General features: G+C 36.9%; 1 protein-coding gene across 3 annotated transcripts in view; it reads left to right on the top strand.

Annotated features, from left to right (window-relative positions):
- The window catches only part of LOC149538756 (uncharacterized), a 288434-nt gene that overhangs the window by 246740 nt on the left and 20800 nt on the right, over window positions 1–20894 (top strand). For all 3 annotated transcript variants that reach the window (XM_089800082.1, XM_089800083.1, XM_089800081.1), the window contains one exon: window positions 798–881. In XM_089800082.1, coding sequence (XP_089656208.1) covers window positions 798–881 — 84 coding nt within the window. The remainder of the gene's footprint in view (window positions 1–797; window positions 882–20894) is intronic.

Below are 20894 nucleotides of genomic sequence, written 5' to 3'. Positions count from 1 at the left end.
ACATTACATTATACATTCCTAAATTTTCTTATTAAAAATTTTGAGTCAATAAAGCAACATATTGCTTTGTGTTGATACTCGTATGCTGAGAGATGAGCTTGTCAACAATTTAGCTAGTTCGAATATTATTTCAATTTCGGTAATTTAGCTCTTATTGCTTGTCAAGAACTTGTTTTAAAATACAAAATTGGAAAAGAAGAGTTCAAATTGTTGTTGCCATGGTATGCGAATATTCATGATTATATGAATGATGTATACTTGCAAAAGAATATAACATGCTTTTATTTGTTTAGTTTCCTCATTGTTCCTTTTGTCTTTTCCTCGTCTAATTTGTCGTATTTGTAGTTGTATATGTATAATATCAAGAATTAGTTTCTGGTAGCAAATAGAATCAATCTTGTTTTCTTGTGTTTGTGATTTTTTTTGTTTGGAGATAAAAAATGATTGTATATCTTCAAAGATTGCAATTTATTAATACAAACATATGTACTTATGGAAAGTTATCAATTTCACCTGGATTTTGACTAATAGGAGTGAGATTTAATATATGTTTGGTCCATTGGAATAATTCATTGTCCAAAACTTGTTGCGTGATGTAAGATTCTAAGCTGCTTGATACATGTACCATGCCAAATATGGAAGAGCCTTAGAGAAAAAATAAAATTAGATGAATAGAATAGTGTTTTCCATTAAACAATTACTTTTTCTAACATTGCTTTTGAATTAGTTTAATTATTCACTATAGTACCACAAAGTTTCTTTCCTCACATGCACTTACTCATATTATGATTTTGTAGGTCGACATTCACAATTTTATAGTTGACGTCGAACCAATTGTTGGAGTTTGTGGCTTTGATGTATTTTATAATTCTATTGTGAAGGTATGTATGGGAATGATTATAGCACATGAACTGGTTTTTATATTTTGAAAGACAATGATTAGTTCCTTAATATCCTGGAAAATAATAAGGCAGAAGTGAAAGGCTTTTGTTGGTTTAGTTGCAATCCAATGCCAAATATTACTGGAAATGATTGTTGAAGAGTGTGAAGAATTGCAGACATTTAAACAAGCTAAAATGTTTATATTGAATGTCATTGGTTGAATGTGCCAAATTCCAAATTTTGGATGGGATCCTCGGGGCCAAGCCTAAATTTTCCCCTTGAAACTATTTACTTTGATTTTTAAAAATTAACAAACTCTCAATTATCTTATGTTTTCCTATTGGAAATGACACCCTATAGATACACCTAGAGCCATTCAGAGCGTAGCTTCATCACCATAATTACCTGGCAGTTGCACATATACAGTAGATGAGCACTAGTCCCCTGTTATCATATAGAAGTACTTCAAAATTTTCATTTTTCATTTTTTGTTTATTATCATTTCTAGACATCCTGAAGAAGAGTTTGTTTTCAGTTTTACAGTTTTTTAGAATTTTTATTTTTTTTCTACGTACTTGTCTATTTTTCAATGTTTCATTTGAAAAAGGAGGCAATTCTGTCATATCATAGCCACTACTACCTCAATATTTGTGTTTCCAAATCACTAAAATTTTCATAGGCGGAAAAGTAGGAAAATAAAGTCAAAATTCAGCTTGAATTTGAAGGCTTATTGCTTCTCATCGATGATACCTTCATTAGGCATACCACAAATGCTTGCCCGGAAAAGAGATTTAACAAGACTGATCAGAAAGCCAAACTGAATATTATCTTCTATTTAATAGATAAGGTTCAGCATCATATCTGAGATTTTACAGGAGTTAAGGAGGCATGAGACAAGATGCAAACTGTGGACAGAAACAAATCAAGAACCAAAATCCACGCTCATAGATATGCACTTTTTAATTTAACTTTTTGAAATTTATTAAAATAGAATGATGGCAGGGCCACACTATTGATGTTTTAATTGTCACTTCATGGCAACAAAAAGCATAAAAGTTGATGAGGAATTCCTCTTTCCAAATTCATAGAGGAAGCTTTCCAAATTATTTTTATTTGTAAATTTGAAACATTAAACAAGCTTGCTATTATAAACATTGCACAAATTGATTGTTTGAGTTTTGCATAAAGAAAAAATAACTAAAGCAAACTTGGCCTATTTGTTTATACTATCAAAAGTTAGAACACAAGACCTGATCAATATTTGGCCATTAAATCATGAATGATAATTATACCCAACGATTAAAATGGTGATCTTTGGAATCAAAATTAAAAATAAGATTTCACTTTTCATTTCACTCTAAACTGAAATAGAATTGAATTCTCTTTAAATGAGTGTGACTATAACCCAATAATAGATTTAAGTACTTTCACATGAACACTATATTACCCAAATCGTTGTTTGTAAACTCTGAGTACTCTCCGAGTTGCTGATTACTCTACTTTTTTTCACTCCGTGAGTTTTTACAAGTTTAACTCTTGCACATTTATATGCACAAAAAACCATGGATAAAATCACTAATATGAATAGAACACACTGGTTTCATATATTTTCTTTTTGTTATAAACCCATACATTTTGTCTTTTGAGAAGTGTATTTAGTTTAAAAATATTTAATAATTGAATTTTGCGAAAAAACAATTTTTTTGGTAAGAAATTTTAATTATGAGTACTCTCTAACTAGCGGAGTGTTTGCCAAGTAAAATTTTGGTCTTTCCTAGTCTGCAAACGATGACCCAAGTAACAGATTTAGGTACTCTTTCTTTTCAAGGAAATATATAAGCAATAGAGAGAAGGTAATTGCTGTTTGTTCTTCTATCCTGTAAATCTTGTACAAGTCTTGGCATAACTAAAAGTGGGAGAGCATCATCAGGTGCTTTACATCCCAACCATTGACCATTGATCCTCCACTCAACTTCCTACTAGAAGTGGCCCTGCCCTAAATGAATGATGCAAACAAACGGCTAGGTCTGATTGCTATCTGAGTCTGGTGTTCAGAACCTACATCATTCATAGTTAGTCACAGATTCTAGGTACCTCCTTATCTAGTATGATCCATCTGACTAGATGTGTATTTCCAGTTGATGTGAACTAATGAGCACATGTATCTGCACTACATCACCTTGGCCAAGTTTTATCAATATACTAGCACTACCTTGTGCTATCAAAATTCACCACTCTTACTCAACTCGTATATAACAACTGAGTCCAAATAACTCTCTAGCCTTATGACCAAAAATAGGCTATCTACCAATGTCGACTAATGTTAACAGTCTTAACAACTGTTGAAAAAAGATAGCTTCGGTCAAATATATGAATGATAATAATCAATACTATGATGCAACTATATATATATATATATATATATGCTTGAAATAACATCATAGTATTGATCTAATATTTGAAACTAATTATCATTCATAAACCAGGTCAAAATATCATATACTCAGTTCCAAGTATAATGGTGATCTGCATTTAACATTGCTGACTATTATTTCATGTTCCAAATGTAATTCCAATCAAGATATGATCGATAGTGCAGAGATTCCCATCAGATCGAGTCTGAAATCATTGATTATGGTATCAACATACACAATTTGTAATTGCAAATTAATCTGTAAACCCTCAATAGTAATTGTGCCCTTGTTTGGGTAATGAAATGGTATTATCTAAGAGACATGTTAATTGTGGAGATGTGTCTATTCATCAGCATGTCCCTTCAAATTAAACTTGCACATATATACATATCAGATCTGATTGGACCAAGAGAAACACCGAAATCAATTAGTGAAAGTCTCTTGGAGATCAAACATTTCATCAGATTCAGATTTTTGAATACAATAACTAGAATTCATCAATATTGTTTATGTATCATTTCTATATTTAAGAAGCATGATAGTTTTCCATATTCTGATTACAACCCGCAAGAAGGAAATATCAGTCAATACACATATCATTCAAGATTCAACAAATTCAAAAGATATATGCTGTTCAGATCTGCAATAAATCTAATCATCATTAACACGGTATGAGAGCCTTGCTAAGGAAGACCTTATTAGATTTGAGAATTTAGATTACTCAAAATATTCTCTCTTGAAAGTATAATCACATTCCATTCTTCATAATGTCATGTGTAATCAGATTTGAGGATTGTCGTGAAGGAGCAACCAACTTTGTATCATGGAAGTTTAGAGTCGTGATGATATTTAAAGAAAACGAACTTGATTCATTTGTGAGAGAAAACAAATCTAAACTAGAAAATGATCTTGAGAAAACCCAATGGATCAAGAACAATGAAAAGGTCATGAAAATAATTGTAGATGCAGTTAGGGATCACATAGTTCCTATGCTATCAAAATGCGATACTGCATATCAAATGTTTAAATCTCTTGAAAACACATATGAAATAAACAGCACTAGCAAAATCCTTGCATTGAAAGGACAACTTCACCATGTCAAAATGAATAAGGGAGAATCTGTCTTTGCATACTTTATGAGGATCATTGAGCTAAGAGATCAACTCTCAATAGTTGGAAATCAAATTGATAGCAAAGAGCTAGCATTAATAGGTCTAGGTGGCCTCCCAGCATCATGGGTATCATTTATTGAGGGACTAAGTGCATGGTCAAAACTCCTTTAATTTGATAGGTTGAAAATGGATTACTTACAAGAAGAATCTAGACTAATGACTAGAGGAAACAAACAAAACCTCATAAATGAGGATATCCATGTATTAAGCACTAACTCTCATAAGAAAGTAAAGAGCAAGAGTTTCAAAAGAAAGAAAAATACATAAGGAAAAGGCTTTTCCAAGAAGAGAAAAGACATATCTCAAATACAATGTTTTAGATGTGATCAATATGGACATTATGCAATCAAGTGCCTAGATAGAACAAAACAACAAGTGTCTTCTGCTGAAGTTGGAAAAGCTAATATAGAACATGATTATGAAAAAGTTGTTTTCTATTCAGCCTTATCAAGCCAAGTTTCAAATAAACTCAACACCTAGGTAATTGATATTGGATCCTTACAACATACAAGATTCAAAGAACATCTAAACACTATGGTAGAAGAATCTGACGAAGAGGTAACTATTGGGGATGATTTAAATTATCCAGTAAAGGGAATTGAAACTTGCACCATCAATTTGAAGTCAAGGATCTCCCTTCAACTCACAAGAGTATTATTTGTACCAAGGATAAAAAGGAACCTAGTCTCCATTTCTACTCTTGAATATAAAGGGTATAGAGTAACCTCTATGGATGGAAAAGTTCTAGCATGGCCAAATAACTCCACTATAAAGAAAGCACAGACAATAGGAATAAGACATTTTGTACTAACATGAATCAAGCCCTAATTCATGAGATTTCTTTTACTCAAATGAAATTTGGCACAAAAGACTGACATCTTTATTTCCGCACTCTACCTTCAATAGGAAAAATTGTGACTGGATTACCTAAACTAAATCCATCCCATTAAGAAGCATACAAAGGTTGTGCCCTAGGAAAGAAAACAAAGGGGACTTTCCAAAATAGTAATAGTAAAACTAAAAATGTACTAGAATTTGTTCATTCTGACATATGTGGACCCATGTTTGTACCCTCTATGGAAGGATGCTTATATTATATAACCTTGTAGATGATTTCTCTAGAAAGACCTGAATATACATTCTTAAATGTAAAGAGTCTGAGGAAATCCTTAAACGGTACAAGGATTTTAAAGCTTTTGCAGAAAATGTGTCTTGGAAGAAAATCAAAGCACTGAGAACAAATAATTGGAGGGAATACACTTTAGAAATAGTTAAAGAATTTTCTCTGAATGCTAGGATTAAGAGGGAGTTTACTGTACCTTTATCTCATGTCCCCATTTTGGAGGCAATTTGATTTAATTGATTTAATTAATTAGGTTGTCCAAAATAATGAATATTTTATGAGGATGACTAATTAATTATTTTAATTAAATAAATAAGTGGTATTAAGTTAATTATTTATAAAGTTATCAAATAAATAAATATTAAAAGGTAACTTTATATTTAATTAATTTAATAAAGTGACTTGAATTATAAAATATTTTATAAAGTCACTTAATAGATAAAATAAAATAATGTTCTAGAAGTTTTTGGAGAAAGTGGAGAAAAAAGAATAAATAGGCATCCTAGGCTTCATTCTAATCATCCAGTTGTTTATTTCTCTCTTGACATCAAATTGTGATTCAGTCACATAGTCTATTGTGGAGCCAAGTGGTTTCAGATAGTTAGTTGATCTTTGGGAATGAAAACTCCCTTGGATTTGCATAACTGAGGAAGTGAAATATCTTCTGAAGGGTTGCATGTTTGGAGGTGATACTTCAGTCACTTTAGCTGGGGCATCATTGGGCCTAAGGCCATTTTCAGCATTTCAAGAGGCATTTTTAGCAGGGCCGAACTTATTGGAGGTCATTTTTAGCAGGTCTGAAATTACAGGAAGCCATTTTAAAGCAGTCCAAAAAAAGCAAGCTGAAAAAGCAATCCAAAAAAGCAGCTCCGAAAAAAGCAATCTGAAAAAGCAATTCGAAAAAGTGGATCAGAAAAAGTAGTCCGAAAAAAAAAGCAGATCTGAAAAAAACAGTTTGAAAAAGCAAAATGAAAAAAGCAAATCCGGAAAAAGCAAGTGGAAAAAGCAGATCGGAAAAAAGCAAAGCAGAAGGGGCAGCATTGAAGAAAATTATTACAACCATCTACAATCAGGTTCTTCACTTCTCATTTGGCATATTTTCTGAGAAATGTAGGTTTTCAGCTGAGTACAAATTATAGCTTCAGCACTTCACTATTTCACATTGTACTTGTCTTTGTTTGCCCTTTGGCATTATTGGTATCAAAGGAAGGCTAGGATTTTGCAATTGGAAGAGCGTTGTAATTTTTAGACTATCTATATTGTAACCCTAGAGTTGATGATTAGCTTATTAGTTTGCATTCGAATTGTTTGACAAAATATAAATTGGCTGTAAGTTCTCTTTTTGGCATAATTAATGTTATAATTTTGCATATTAAGTGTTTATATTAATGACACTTGGTTGTAAGTGCATTAATGCCATCTTAGGTTGCATCCAAAGTATTTGTCATAATTACTAGTTGCTGTAGCTGCATATTGCAAGTAGTTAAGTCACATATTTGTATTGAATATTGTCAAAATTAGTTGCACATTCATGTTAGGTCATTGTTTAGACAATTTGGAGTCTTTTTGTAAGCATTCTCTTTGATGCAAATCGAAACAAGAGTCATTGCAGCAATCTGAAAAGTTATATCAGTCATATGACCTCTTGTATGCAAAGTGTTTGACAAAATTCTTCGAGCCTTCAATCAGCATTTTAAGGTCGGATTTGAGCAGGGTCATTACAGTGGTATCAGAGCTTGCTTGCAAAGTGTTTGACAAAATGTCAAACCACTGAAGTATAAAGATTTTTGGTGTTTGAAGAAGTTATAACCTGTTGGGGTTATTACAGTTTACGTTTTACAACAAAAGATTGGTTGTACATTCTCATCTTAGACTTCCCATTGTGTATCCATATATTTCTTTCCAAAGCTTGTGTCTAATTATGTTGAGTTTCCTTCATTCTAGTTATCAGCATTACTAGCATTTGTCAACATAGAAGCTCAGGAAATATAAATAATCATGTTGGTAAACAGATTTGTCACTATGAAGATACTTCTGAAACTGACCCTATTCGCCCTGTGAATAGTGACAACTGTGCCAACAGTTGGAGAGATTGCAACTGATCACTATCAACCTGCAATCTTTCTCTGTGTTTGAGAGGGGCAGCTCCCTTGTAAGATATAAGTTTTTGATTTTTCAAAAAAATATATTCCAACTTCAAAGATAGAAAGAAAGCTATTGATGACGAACACACCAAATGATGTCAAAGCTTTCCTAAATTAACTTAAACTGCTAATACGAACAATCAAGAGCTACGCTTGAAGGCTATCATTAGGACAATGTTGATTCAATGATAGCTGAACATTTCCACAATACCATGACAACACCCATTACAAAAAAGAATCAACACTTCAATAGTTCAAATTCGTAGAAAGAGAACCCAAAATGTGTTTCTTTTATTTCCTTATACCAAGAACATAACATAAATTTCTGATTACAAGGACAAGATCTGTAAGTATTTTCTGAAAATTGCCTTGTTCTCTAATTCACCAAATTCCAAAAAGTCCCCTATACAAAGCAAAATGATCCCTTATATAGACTTGAGGTTAAGAAACTACCCTATGGTGGTTAATAACTACCTCCCAATCACGTGTTTTAGGAGAGATCAATTAACCTCTACAGAATTAACTCAAAAATGGTCAAATCCTTAACTGAGCAAAAGTCACCAAAAGCCATTGTTTGTAAAGATGAAAACTCAAATCTTCGATAAGTGATTTTGATGAAAAAGTCAATGAGCCTTCTGTTGATTTGATAGCTTCTAATTTTCCTCGAACCCTTCTAAGCACATCTAATGCAATGATGTTTGATCACCTTTCTCTTTCATGAACATTTCATTTCCTTTAAGTGATGAAGAAGAAACACCTTAGTCAATGCCATATCCAAGAATGCAGTATGCTTCCCCCCCTTTGGCTCACCGATCAAGTTTCCATGGTCATGCAACTCGAGCAATTTATTTAACCAATTTGAGGCAATCACTGCATATATCGGCAATAGCTTAACCTTGAGCATTTAACTTCCTATTTAGATTTCATAAGTTTCTCATAATATGATAGAAATCTCCACCGATTACCCACGATTGCTTTACTCCTGCAAACTCTACAAAGTAGTGCTATCAAGTGAACTCTTTTGTATGCTTTATAGGTTGTCTGATCAAGTGTAACACCTAGAAACAAAGAAGTTTTTACATCTTTCCCATCCACTGTGGCATATATATTCATGAGATTGATCTTTTGAGGCATTAAACGTTAGAAAATAATTCACTCTACAAATGAACACCCCACAATGAACATTGTGACCAAGGCATATCATGTGTGTCAATAATTGTTCCTTTGTTCTTTTACAAACTGCATGATCTGCGCTAACAACAATAAGAGCATTGGATATGTGTCATGATGGACTTCCACATCCTTTGTAGCATTTTGTCAATGAACCACCAACATATTATCATGTATTGAGTTGTTTGATTAAACATATTTAACATGTTCCTTCTATCCATGATGGCTAACTGTATTCTTCATGAGGTATTTTGTCAATTTCTCCTTATTGTTGTCGCCTTCATTGCACCCTTTGTTTATGATTCTAACAATTTTGTATGTATTCATACCTTTGAGACCACTGGCTATCACATTCAATGATCACTAAAACCATTTTGAATAGGCTTATGATCAATAACTATGCTTGCTCATTGACTCCACCACTGATGCAACAACACTCCATCACCTATTTTGTTAAACATATAGTTGACGTTCTTCTCATACTAATTTTATCCAAAACTACCTTTGTCTTTGTGGGATTTGCTGCAAACAAGAGTCACTAACTTCTCACAAACTGATTAAACGATTGAAGATTTCAACAGTCACAAACAACAATACAAATCTGCTAAGGAAAAGGTTGGCATTCAAAACATTTTCCATATATAAGCAACACAACACTCATAGCAAGTAGACAGTGCCATTTCCTACAATAGTGAGGTTGGGCTTCATTCATCAATCAAATATTAAATATACCTCTGGTTTATATTTTCAACATCGTCTCTTGAGATTGTATTGGGCAACGATGATGTGCCATGTCTCTTAGATTTTCCTTGCCTGCAAGCTAGAGATAAGGTAGATTAATGCTCATTGAGAATTTCAAACCCTGCAATCGAGTACCTTGAAACTTCATCAATAGGGTGAAATGTGATGAGCAAGTGCGTTGGCCTTTCTTTAAATGATGTTTTCTATGTTGTGCGCTAGAGGTTGCCATTGTTCACCATGGTTGTTTGTGCACTTGAATATCACTACAACAATATACCAATGATTCATTATTTTCAAACTTGCGTGGAATAATGAGACTCATTGTAGAATTTATTCACAATCTCCTTCAATCATGCTATATGCCATAGCATGAGTGTATGCATGGACCAATTCGCATGTGCCCTTAAAGTTTCAAATTCCTCCACCAAGCTATTGATTAGAATATTCTATCAATTGATTGATGACTCATGCTTTCGATCTTTACAGAAATCTGCGTTATGGGTTCTTCTCTCAACGCTAAGTCTTGAAAGAACTAAGACTAGGAGAGTGTTTTATATCTCACCAAATTTCCTTGCATGTGTTTGGAATGAAATCACACTTGGTCCAGAAACTTTCATGAAATTCTCCACAACATTATTATCAAACACTTCGTCCCCTATAGTCTGCATCTTCATATATACACCTATAGATCTGAAGTTTTATATGTCTGCGTGAAATAACGTCTTTTTGAGGAGTCTGCCGGAAGTAACTAACTTTAAATAATGTTCATTAACCTCTGAGTTTTTAACCTCAAGTATGGGGAAAAGAGGTTAATATTTGCCTCTAAAACATGTGTTTTGGGCCTTATGCTTAACCTTTTTAGGTTTGGAAATTAAGGTTTGGGGTTTGGAACACGTGTTTGGAATATTTTTCTTATCTCTTTTTTATAGGCTTAAGAGGTTTACCAAATAGTCACATATGAGATATGTGGCATTCTTTAGTATTGGATCAAACAACCATGTAGCTTTGTAAGCTTTCCTGAATCACATTGGTATCCTCCTGCCTACTGCTGCTCATAACATTGGGCAACTCTCTAGACATTCCAAAATCCTCTCTTTGAAGATCCACCTGATAGCTTGTATTAAAAAGCCTCAAACCACGAATTGGACAACCTTGACATAGCTTGCGATAAGAATAGAGTTGCACCAACTCAAAATTTGGATCCAATCTTTGAAATTGAGCTTCTTTGGAATCACCTATAACAACACATTCCTCAATTTCACGGGAATCTGTTTCATTTGACTCCTTTATTAAATCATTATTGTAAGACATTGAATATTGATATAAAATTTTAGGGGCTTTTAAGAATGTCTTAAAAATAGAAAGCTTCAAACATTGGACAATTATTTATCTCTTCTCTCGATGCTCCTTATTGTAATCTCCATTAATGAACTCAAATGCTTCAAATTCAAGTTGTGTGCATACAAAAGAGTGAGAACTTGACATTTCATCTTCTCTTGCTTGAAGTTGATCTTTAATTTCCATTTCTATTGAACCCATCATCAAATTCTATTTAATATTTTCCTTCTCTTGCTTCATTGTCTCTTCTTCATGATATCCTTTAGAAAATTGAAGGGCTTCATGTTTTTCTTGCATGTAACCTTGAAAAGGATTGCTTGACAACTCATCATCTTTCTCTTGAAGATGATCTCTTGCCCCTATGATGATCATGTCACTTGCTGAAAATTCTTCAACATCCTTGAAAGTAAAGACTTCCATTTTTGAAGCTAAGGGAGATGTCTGCAAGATTCCACTTGAGGTTGTTTCTTCATGAGTGGTAGTGGTAGAAGATTTGTTGAAATTATAGCATCAATCAAATATATATTATCAGACTATGACTCAAGATGTGTTTAACAGACTAATATATGAATGCATATATATACATGTAGATCTACATGTACATATATATAAGAAAACATCCATTACTATGATCGATTGTCATATTGATTCGATTCGGTTTTGATCAATAATAATGTGTTGATAATCCATTAAATATCTTAGATTGCATGATGTTTGAATATCCGTAACGCATGATCATGTTGATGTTCAGACTACCATCACCATCGGAAAACAAATGTAATTTGTAGTGTTCCCGAATGGTTTTGGTAATATTCCTGAAAGTTTCGGAGATGCTCTCGAATGGTTTCTGCTTTGATGCTACTGTAGTGTTCTCGAACAGTTTCGGTAATGTTCTCAAAAGTTTCGGAGACACTCCCAAACGATTTCTACTCTGATACCACTATAATGTTTCGTTCCTGGCAGTATTGGGTTGTCCATGCTACACAGCCTTAGTTGCTTATACTGTGTGGCCTCAGTTGTCCATGCTATGCCGCCTTAGTTGCCTATGTTGTGTGGCCTTAGTTGCCCGTGTTGTGCAACCACAGCTCATGTTGTGCGACCTCAATTGCCTGTGTTGCACAACCACAGCTCGTGTTGCACGGCCACAACTCGTGTTGTGTGGCCTCAATTGCCCGTGCTGCACGACCTCAATTGCCCATGCTGCGCGACCTCAGTTGCCCATGCTGCACAGCCTCAACCCATTCTGTGCAGCCACATCTCGTGCTGTGCGGCCTCAGCTCGTGCTGGGTGGCCTCAGTTGCCTGTGCTACACGGCCTGAATTGCCCATGCTACATGACCACAGTTGTCCGACCACTATAAAGTTTCATTTCCCTCGAAGACAAGACCTCACTAAATTTCAATGGGTGTGGTACGAATGTCCGTACATAGCAAGAATATTGATGCAGATGGGTCATACAGTGTCAATGGGCTGGCCATACGGTGTCTCTGTAGTGGTCGTACGGAAGTGAGGAGGGTGTACGGTGATAGGGTGGATACAGTACGGTGCAGGAAAGTGGAAGGTGCAACGGTTGTATGGTATCAAGGCCATACGATGGAGGCAAGGGGAATGACTGTACGGAATGGCTATAAGGTGTGGGAGCAACCGTGGAAGTTGGCCGTATGGAGGTTGTAATCACCTAAAAATGGTCATCTAGACTATTAGCCCCCTTCTTAGCATTTTGGCTAAATTAATTTAATCATTTACCTAGACCAAATTGTTAATAATCAATTTATTTGATTATAACCTATAGTTTGAATATGCTATCCTAAGTTCATTATTTGATTAAAAGAACATGTCCCCTTTTAATTAAATAAAACACCCCATTCCTCTAACCCACTTAGAGTGCACACAAAAAGTCCTTTTTCTATTTTGCAATTAAAAGAAAAGGCTTTGTGACTTTTGTCTTATATGACAAGTCAACTTATATTCTATTGGTTGACTTGTGTGTGCACATGGATCACACCTATTTTTGAATTCCACTGTTGATCATCCACCATCTTCATCTTGATCTCTGTCGTCCGTACATCTTTAAAAGGGAGAGAGCTTTCCCCCTCAATGAATCCATCTTTTGAATATTGTTATGCTGCAGGTTTTCTAACAGGTTTCTTGGAAGCTTTGTGGAGAACTTCTCACTCCTTGTCTACATTCTCTCATTCCATCATATTAGCATAGGATCATATGGTATTCTTAGCATAGTTGCATGTTAGTTTAGCTTTCATTCTTGCAATAATCTCACGTAGCTTAATATTTTGGTTTTGTAATACTCTCGTACATGCTTAACATAGCTGCATTTTGCATTATCATCTTAGCTTAGTTTCCATACTTGCATTGCATTCTTGAGGGATTCCTTGAAGATATTTGCACTCTTGCTCTTGTCTCAAAGAACCTCCCTTTGCATGGTTTACTAGCAAGAAGTACATTTCTAAGGCTTGGCTGAGAGCCTTCATGCTTGAATACTAACTTCTTGCACTCCATGGATAGGGAGCTCTAAGCCGGCATTCAAACATTCCCAACTCATGGAATCGTTTGGATAGAATGGTTTAGAGCATGACACAAATTGAGTGTACATTTTTGGCGCCCACCGTGGGGCTGGACTGTACGTTTTGCCCTACATTTTCTTATTTTCGCTTACATTTTCCTTACTGTTCTGCATTTTTTTCTTTTTTTACAGTCGCAGTGTTGGGCGACATTTTTCCAGTATCGCGCGACAGTTCACAGTACTGTCATGCGACACATTTTTTGGAAATAGTGTCGCACTTGTAGCCTGCATACTGTTGCCCTCTTCGAAAAATTTTGTCACACGGCTGAAGGAAATGTATCGCTTGAACAAAAACTGTCGTCTAGCTATACTGTGAAGTATCGCGCGACATTTGTTCAGCAAAAAGTATCGCCTGACATTTTGTTTTGCTCATTCCTTGAGGGTTTTGATCAAATTTCTTCTTAGCTGACTGACTGTTGTTTTTAAGCAGAGTTCTAAGCCGTTTTACAGAGGTTTAATTCACAAGTTTTTGTGATTATTTCGTACTAACTTGTGGGCTAATGAGTTGTGATTGCAAGTTAACCTCTTTGTGAAGAAAAAAATTGAAACCTTGCATACAAAAGAACGCATGTCAAAGCTTCAAATGCACAAGGGCTACTAACATTGTTTGCAGGGCTGCCCAAAGCATAAAAACCCAAACTTGCTTGATTTTTTGTTTTCATGTGTGGCATTGACTAATTGTTCATTTTTCATAGGCACATAAAACTTGTGATTGGAGTCTTGTGGTAATAGGAGAGTATGCTCTTCACCCTTGTGGTGAATCAGAAATCTTGAATTGCCATTTGGTTTCAAAAGCAAGGGGTAACTGAATCTTCTTTGCATGTTTGGGAGAAAACGATTGGAATAGGAGAGTATGCTCTTCACCCTTGTGGTGAACCAAAAATCTTGACTTCCGAAAGTTGATCCACTTTGTGTAGTTAGAATCCTTTAGAGGGCCTGCTCTCGGACAACCTGAGAGGAACGACCCAAGTGGGGACAAGCCGATTACCTAGCTCTTCCAACCCACTATAAACTCAAGGCTACCAAGGACACAAAACTTTGGTAGACGTAGTGTTTGTCTTCGCCTAGTGTGATCGCTTATGGGATTTCAACCATAGGGAGATCACTAGGCAAGAATGCTTAAGGTACTCTTGTGATCGCGAGATCAGTTACTCATCGCAAGGTGAGGTGTCCCATAATTGGGAGCAAGAGGAACACTATGAACGGAAGCCCAATCTAAAAACCCTAAGTAACTACCCTTTTTAGCCGCTCAACTTCTTGGTGCAAGGATCGATCCTAGTGGACTACCCGGATCACCCCAAGATTTACACTCACCATATGTGTTCCCTTGGTTGTGCTTATGGCACTTCCATGACAAAGCCAATATCTCTTGTGGGAAACCACTTGGTATGAGGCAAAGGAGCATCAAGCGTGGGCCAAGTTGTTGAGTAATGAACCGTGACTCTAAGGTAGATTGCTTGGCTATTGTGTTCGATGTTTTGACCAGTGTTAACCTTCTTGCAACATAAACATTCCGATAAAAAGTTGTTAGGAAGTCCGTTCTAATATCCCAAATGCGTATTGACAAGGTTGTTTTTACCCTTGATCAATTGTTTTGAGACATGTTACAACACTTACTATTTGCAAACCTTGCTGTTTACTGATACGAACTGAAACGAAACGCTGTCTGATTGACAAATTGAAACAAACTTCAAACCAAAAAATTGACTTTTTTTGCACAAAACTGACACTCTGTCGCACGCTTTCAGGAGAAATATCGCGCGACATTTTTTTAAAAAATTATGTCGCATGTCTTGGTAACTTTTGTCGCACTGTTTGCAAGATTCTATCGCACTCAGGTTAAATATCTGTCGCCTGAACAAAATGTGTCGCACCGTTCCTGAAATTCTATCGCGCGACACTGTTTGCTGAACTTATGTCGCCCTCCTTTTGAGAAAGTATCGCCTAGAGTCATTTTGGGTCAAAAATAGAGTTTTCCGTTGGATTTATTTGGTCTAAGGAGCGTCACGCTAGTCACCCTTGATCCTGGCTACGTATCAGTGTGTGAAGAATTCGTCCTAGGTTGAAAAGATGAGATTAGTCCGTCGAGTGTAAGTCTTGAAACATCTTGATGAATCACTTGTCAAAATTCAGCTATTATTTTATTCTAGCTATCCGCTATTGAGCTTCTCGCTCGTCCGCTCGGCTCGAGTCACCCATGCTGTAAGATCTTGAGCACTGTTTGACAAGCCATCTATCACATTTTGACAAGTGACTAGTCCTGATTGTAAAAGCTTCAAATTCGGCTCGCTTTTCTTGTCCTACTAAACAAAGACAACTCTTTACATGCCGGTCACAACTAGATATCAAGTTGGTAACGGTAGCCACACGCCTTTCATTTTCAAGCAATTGGAAACACCACCAAAACGTCCTTGCAAACAACCTTGTGATAAGAATCTCGAATTTGCTCAAACACAAACGGCCAACATTCGGCACAACCCACGTTATAGTTTTGAAAATCCATTTGGTACACCCTTTGAGACACCCCAGGATACAAGTGGTATAGTCACTATGGTGCACCCTGATGAAATTAAACGCCACTTAGAAGAACAAGCACGTGAAACCCAAAAGACTTTGGAGGCTATATACGCTAGGGAGAGAGAAAATCAACAAGTTGAAACTGACAATCAGGCACGCTATGAAGGATATAAAGGAACTTGTCCTCGAAATCCTTTTGAGAACAATGATGGTAATCACACGCCTCCAAGGACTCCTAGAGCTGCCGCTGGCGCATGTCCTTCACCTAAACCATCTCATCATGATAGTGATGAAGAAGTGACTAGCGAAGACGTGATCAAATTTCAACAAGATGGCTTCACCCAAAAACTAATGCTCAGAGCTTTAGAGGAAAATGGAGACCAATACTTCTGATACATGGCAGCTAGGGGATGGAAACTCCCTCAAGGTTTTAATGTTGAACATATTATTCCAAGACGAGAGCCCACTGAGGCTGAAATCTTAAGGGAAGAAATACATGAACTAAGGAAACAATTTGCACAGCTGCAAACTTCAAAAGAGCCACCTAAGACATCATTTGTTGAATCAATTTGTGCTCTTCCATTTGATAGGAGTCTGTACATGCTGCCATTTCCTAAGGATATAGAGGTTCCTAAGTATGACAAATACGATGGAAATGGTGACCCTCACGACCATGTGAGACATTTCTATGCTATTAGCATGGACTTAATGCATGAAGACACCTTTCTTATGCGTTTGTTTCCTAGAAGTCTAAGAGGACAAGCTATGGAATGGTTCACAAAATTAAGTCCTCCTCTTAAAACATTTGACGAACTTGCGCAACGCTTCATCCAGCAATATTCATACAACATTCAACATCCTGTGACTGTGCTAGACTTATGCAACATCAAACAAAAACCAGGAGAATCTTTTGCAATATACCTTCAACGATGGCGATCTTTATACTCTCGGTATCCTCGGCAAGTGCCTGAGGCTGAAAAAATTGACATTTTTGTCAATACGCTTGTACCCGAATTATACTTTGATCTAAGAAAACAGTTATTCACATCCTTCAACGCCATGGTAGAAAGTGCATATCGCATTGAGGATATTGCTATCAAAAGAGGTGACATTGCCATAAACAAGGATAGAGTTAACAATGGAAACAGTAAAGACAAAGGCAAACCTTGGAACAAAAACAAGTATGTTGTCAATGACGGAGTAGTGGACACTCCTAAGACTAAGGAACCTACGTTTAACCTTTCCAATGCCATCTATGCAGCAAAGCAACAAGAAGGTTCAAAACCACAATCCTTTGACAAAGGCTCTAAATTTGCAAATAAGCGACGTGTTTACACACCTATGGTCGAACCTTATGAAGTGGTTTTAAAAACCTTAATTGCAAACAAATTGGTTACCTTGCCAGACAACTCACGTCCTTACAATCCACCCGTTAGACCTCCATGGTGGAGAGAAGATCATACTTGCAGCTATCACCGAAGTAAAGGACATAACACAGAGAATTGCTTCAAACTCAAAGATGTAATTCAAGACCTCATTGAAGCTGGCAAAGTTGTTACAGATGGCCTTGTTAAGAATACTGATCATAAGGCTTTCCAAAAACCATTACCTGAATACGAAAAGGGTGAGACCTCAAGGGTAGCTGCCAAAAAGAATCATGACGGTAAAATCAGTTATGCTTACGCTAACACTGATAATGTTATAAGCATGCTTGAGCCCGTTGAATACATATGTATGGCAAGCTCCAACAATGACAACTGGCCAAATTATGACGCTGAAGATGAACGACCAAGAGTGGTCTTAAGGACACAATCCACTCCTCAAGATCATACTGATACTAGACCCAAGGTGGTACTCCGAGTTGCTGAGTCTTCATCTTCTCAGGGTGAACCACTTAACGCTATCACTAGGGGGCAATCTAAGGTTGTCCTAAAAGTTGTTAATGATCCTAAAAATACTTCATCATCTAAACAACCAATTACTTCTAAGATCTCCAACTATGATCTTGTTAGCCAACTGCAACGCACACAAGCACAAATCTCCATTTTCAAATTGCTAGAGTTATCTCCTTTGCACAGGGATATCCTTGAGAAGCTTTACGTTCTACCAATGTTCCCACAGATATTGATGTGGAACAATTCCAAGCTATGGTGAACCACATCTCCTCACCTCACTATCTCACCTTTTCTGAAGAAGATGACCGAGCTCTCAGTCATCCCCATAACCTTGCTCTTCATGTCGAAGTTCAAATCTTTCGTACCCGCGTCCGCCGAGTCCTGATAGACAATGGTGCAGGGTTAAATATCATTTCATTCAATGTAATCCAACAATTGGGCATGTTTGAATTTGCCATCGATCCTAAGTGCAAAATCACTATAAAGGCCTATGATGAGGTCGAAAGGCCTTCTAAAGGTCTAATTGTACTTCCAATCAGAGTTGGTCCAGTTGAGAAGAATGTCGTTTTCCAAGTCTTAGACATACCACTTGCATACAACTTGTTGTTGGGACGGCCATGGATTCACGATATGCAAGCAGTACCCTCTACATACCATCAGTGCATTAAGTTCCCTTTTAATGGTACTGAAGTAGTTGTCCCTGGCGACAACTCCATGTCTATCAACACATTATCTGCTGCTGAAACGCTAGTCCCGCACAATCGCTCTTCTCATGAGCTAACACCATCTTTCATAGAATGTGAACAAAAACTGAAAATGATGAGCCTTGGTATGGGCGAGTACACTTTGGACTCTATTGCTGCCTTACCAATTTCCCCTCGGTCCTATGGGAAACCAACTATTGCAAAGAAGTCTTCTGCTTCTGCTATGACACTTTTTGGCACTTTTGTGCAATCTTCTATACCACTAGAAGCAGAGAAGGAAGAACAAGCCATTAGGGACTGGATCTACAGAGAAGAGGAAGACGAGGAGGTTACAATGACTACCCCTATTTCTCCCAAAAAATATGGAAAAGGCTATAAATTTTTGACAAAAATGGGCTACCAAGGCCACGGGTCCTTAACTGGTTGTAAGAACGCTCTAGTTGAACCTTTAAGTCACACTCAAGGTCGTGATGCTCGAGGCACCGCTGGTCTAGGCTTTGGGCTAAACAATAATATACCAACCTGTGATCGAAGATTGCTCATGTCTAGTGAATCGGAGGATGATGACTCTCCCGTAATTGCTACTACTGGACAAGACGAAGACTTTGTTCCTCTCACTTCCCTCCTTTGGGAGAAGAAATAGTGACTGCTAATAATGAAGAAACTTCTACCTCCCAACAACAGGAACAAGAAGGGTCTACTTCTAAGGACATAAATAGAGGACGAATTAGGCAGAATATTGCTCATCTCATAGCTAGGGGTCAAAGTACAGATTCTCATGAGTATGAGTGGGAAAGCCTCTCTGATGCATCTTGCGAGCTAGGGGTGGATGTCATTCATGCCTATGCAACCCAACCCGATGTAGTCGAACGGTCTAGTAGGGGGTCGGATGAGTTTGACTCACAACATGTCTCAATGGATCACACTAGTTCCTCCAGGACTATTCCTGAGCTGGACTCCTTTGCGACATTTTCTATAGGCTCAACTTCACAGGTCACCAGAGATGACTCCTTCCATATCAATCACATTGGAACTTCTCCCTCACTCTCGCTAATTCACCCAGATCTCATAGATTGGTCTATCCAAAATCAAAGACCTGAAATATGGTCTTTCCAAAATGACTATGAGATCGCTTGTTATTTGAACGCAATTGAACCTGTCACTTCTTCCACCAGCGAACCCGCGGTTAACATGACGGAATCAGATATCAAGTACCTCAGTCAAAAAATTAAATGGAAAAATAAGCGATTAGATGGCGAAAACCACATTGTGGCAGTGTCTGATCCTCAAAAAAGTAAAAATAAAGGCGTATCTAATGGTGAAAACCTCTCTGAGGCACCTGCGGATGAGGTACTTGGTAGTCTGCCAAGCTATTTCTAGGATAGATCTTCAGTTCTCATTGAACCTACACAGCCTATCAACTTGGGAACAGAAGAATGTCCTCAGATTATCCATGTAGCTCAATCTTTGTCAGACGAAGGTAAGACACAGTTTGCTCAATTCTTTCAAGACGAGAAGGTCAACTTCGCATGGACATACTCTGACATGCCAGGGCTTGATACAGATCTCATCATGCATCACTTATCAATCTCACCAGATGTCAAGCCTGTCAAACAGAAGTTGAGAAAAATGCATCCACATGTGGCCCTACTGGTCAAGACAGAGTTAGAAAAACTATTGAATGCAAACTTCATTAGGGCCGTTGATTATGCCGAGTGGATTTCCAACATTGTACCTGTCTCCAAGCATGACAAATCCATACAAGTTTGTACTGATTTTAGAGATCTCAATAAAGCGTGCCCCAAGGATGATTTTCCACTACCAAACATCGATATGATAGTGGACATGACTGCGGGTTATGAGATGTACTCGCTCATGGATGGATTTTCTGGGTACAACCAAATAAAGATAGCTCCAGCAGACCAAGAAAAGACAGCTTTTACATGTGCATGGGGTACCTTTTGCTGGAATGTCATGCCTTTTGGGCTTAAAAATGTTGGCGCTACATATCAAAGACAATGACAACCATCTTTCATGATATGATGCATAAAAACATGGAAGACTATGTTGACGACACATTGGCAAAATCAAAGAAACGAGACACACATCTCAAATACCTTAGTTTGATATTGGACCGTATGGAACAATTCCAACTTAGGTTGAATCCAAAAAAATGTGCCTTTGGTGTCACTTCTGGAAAATTGCTAGGTTATA

The sequence above is a fragment of the Cupressus sempervirens genome, chromosome 9, assembly GCF_028749045.1.
Source record: "Cupressus sempervirens isolate cs-2001-9-10 chromosome 9, ASM2874904v1, whole genome shotgun sequence".
Taxonomy (NCBI): Eukaryota; Viridiplantae; Streptophyta; class Pinopsida; order Cupressales; family Cupressaceae; genus Cupressus; species Cupressus sempervirens.
The sequence above is the reverse complement of the archived record's forward strand: the minus strand, read 5'-3'. Positions and strand labels throughout refer to the sequence as shown.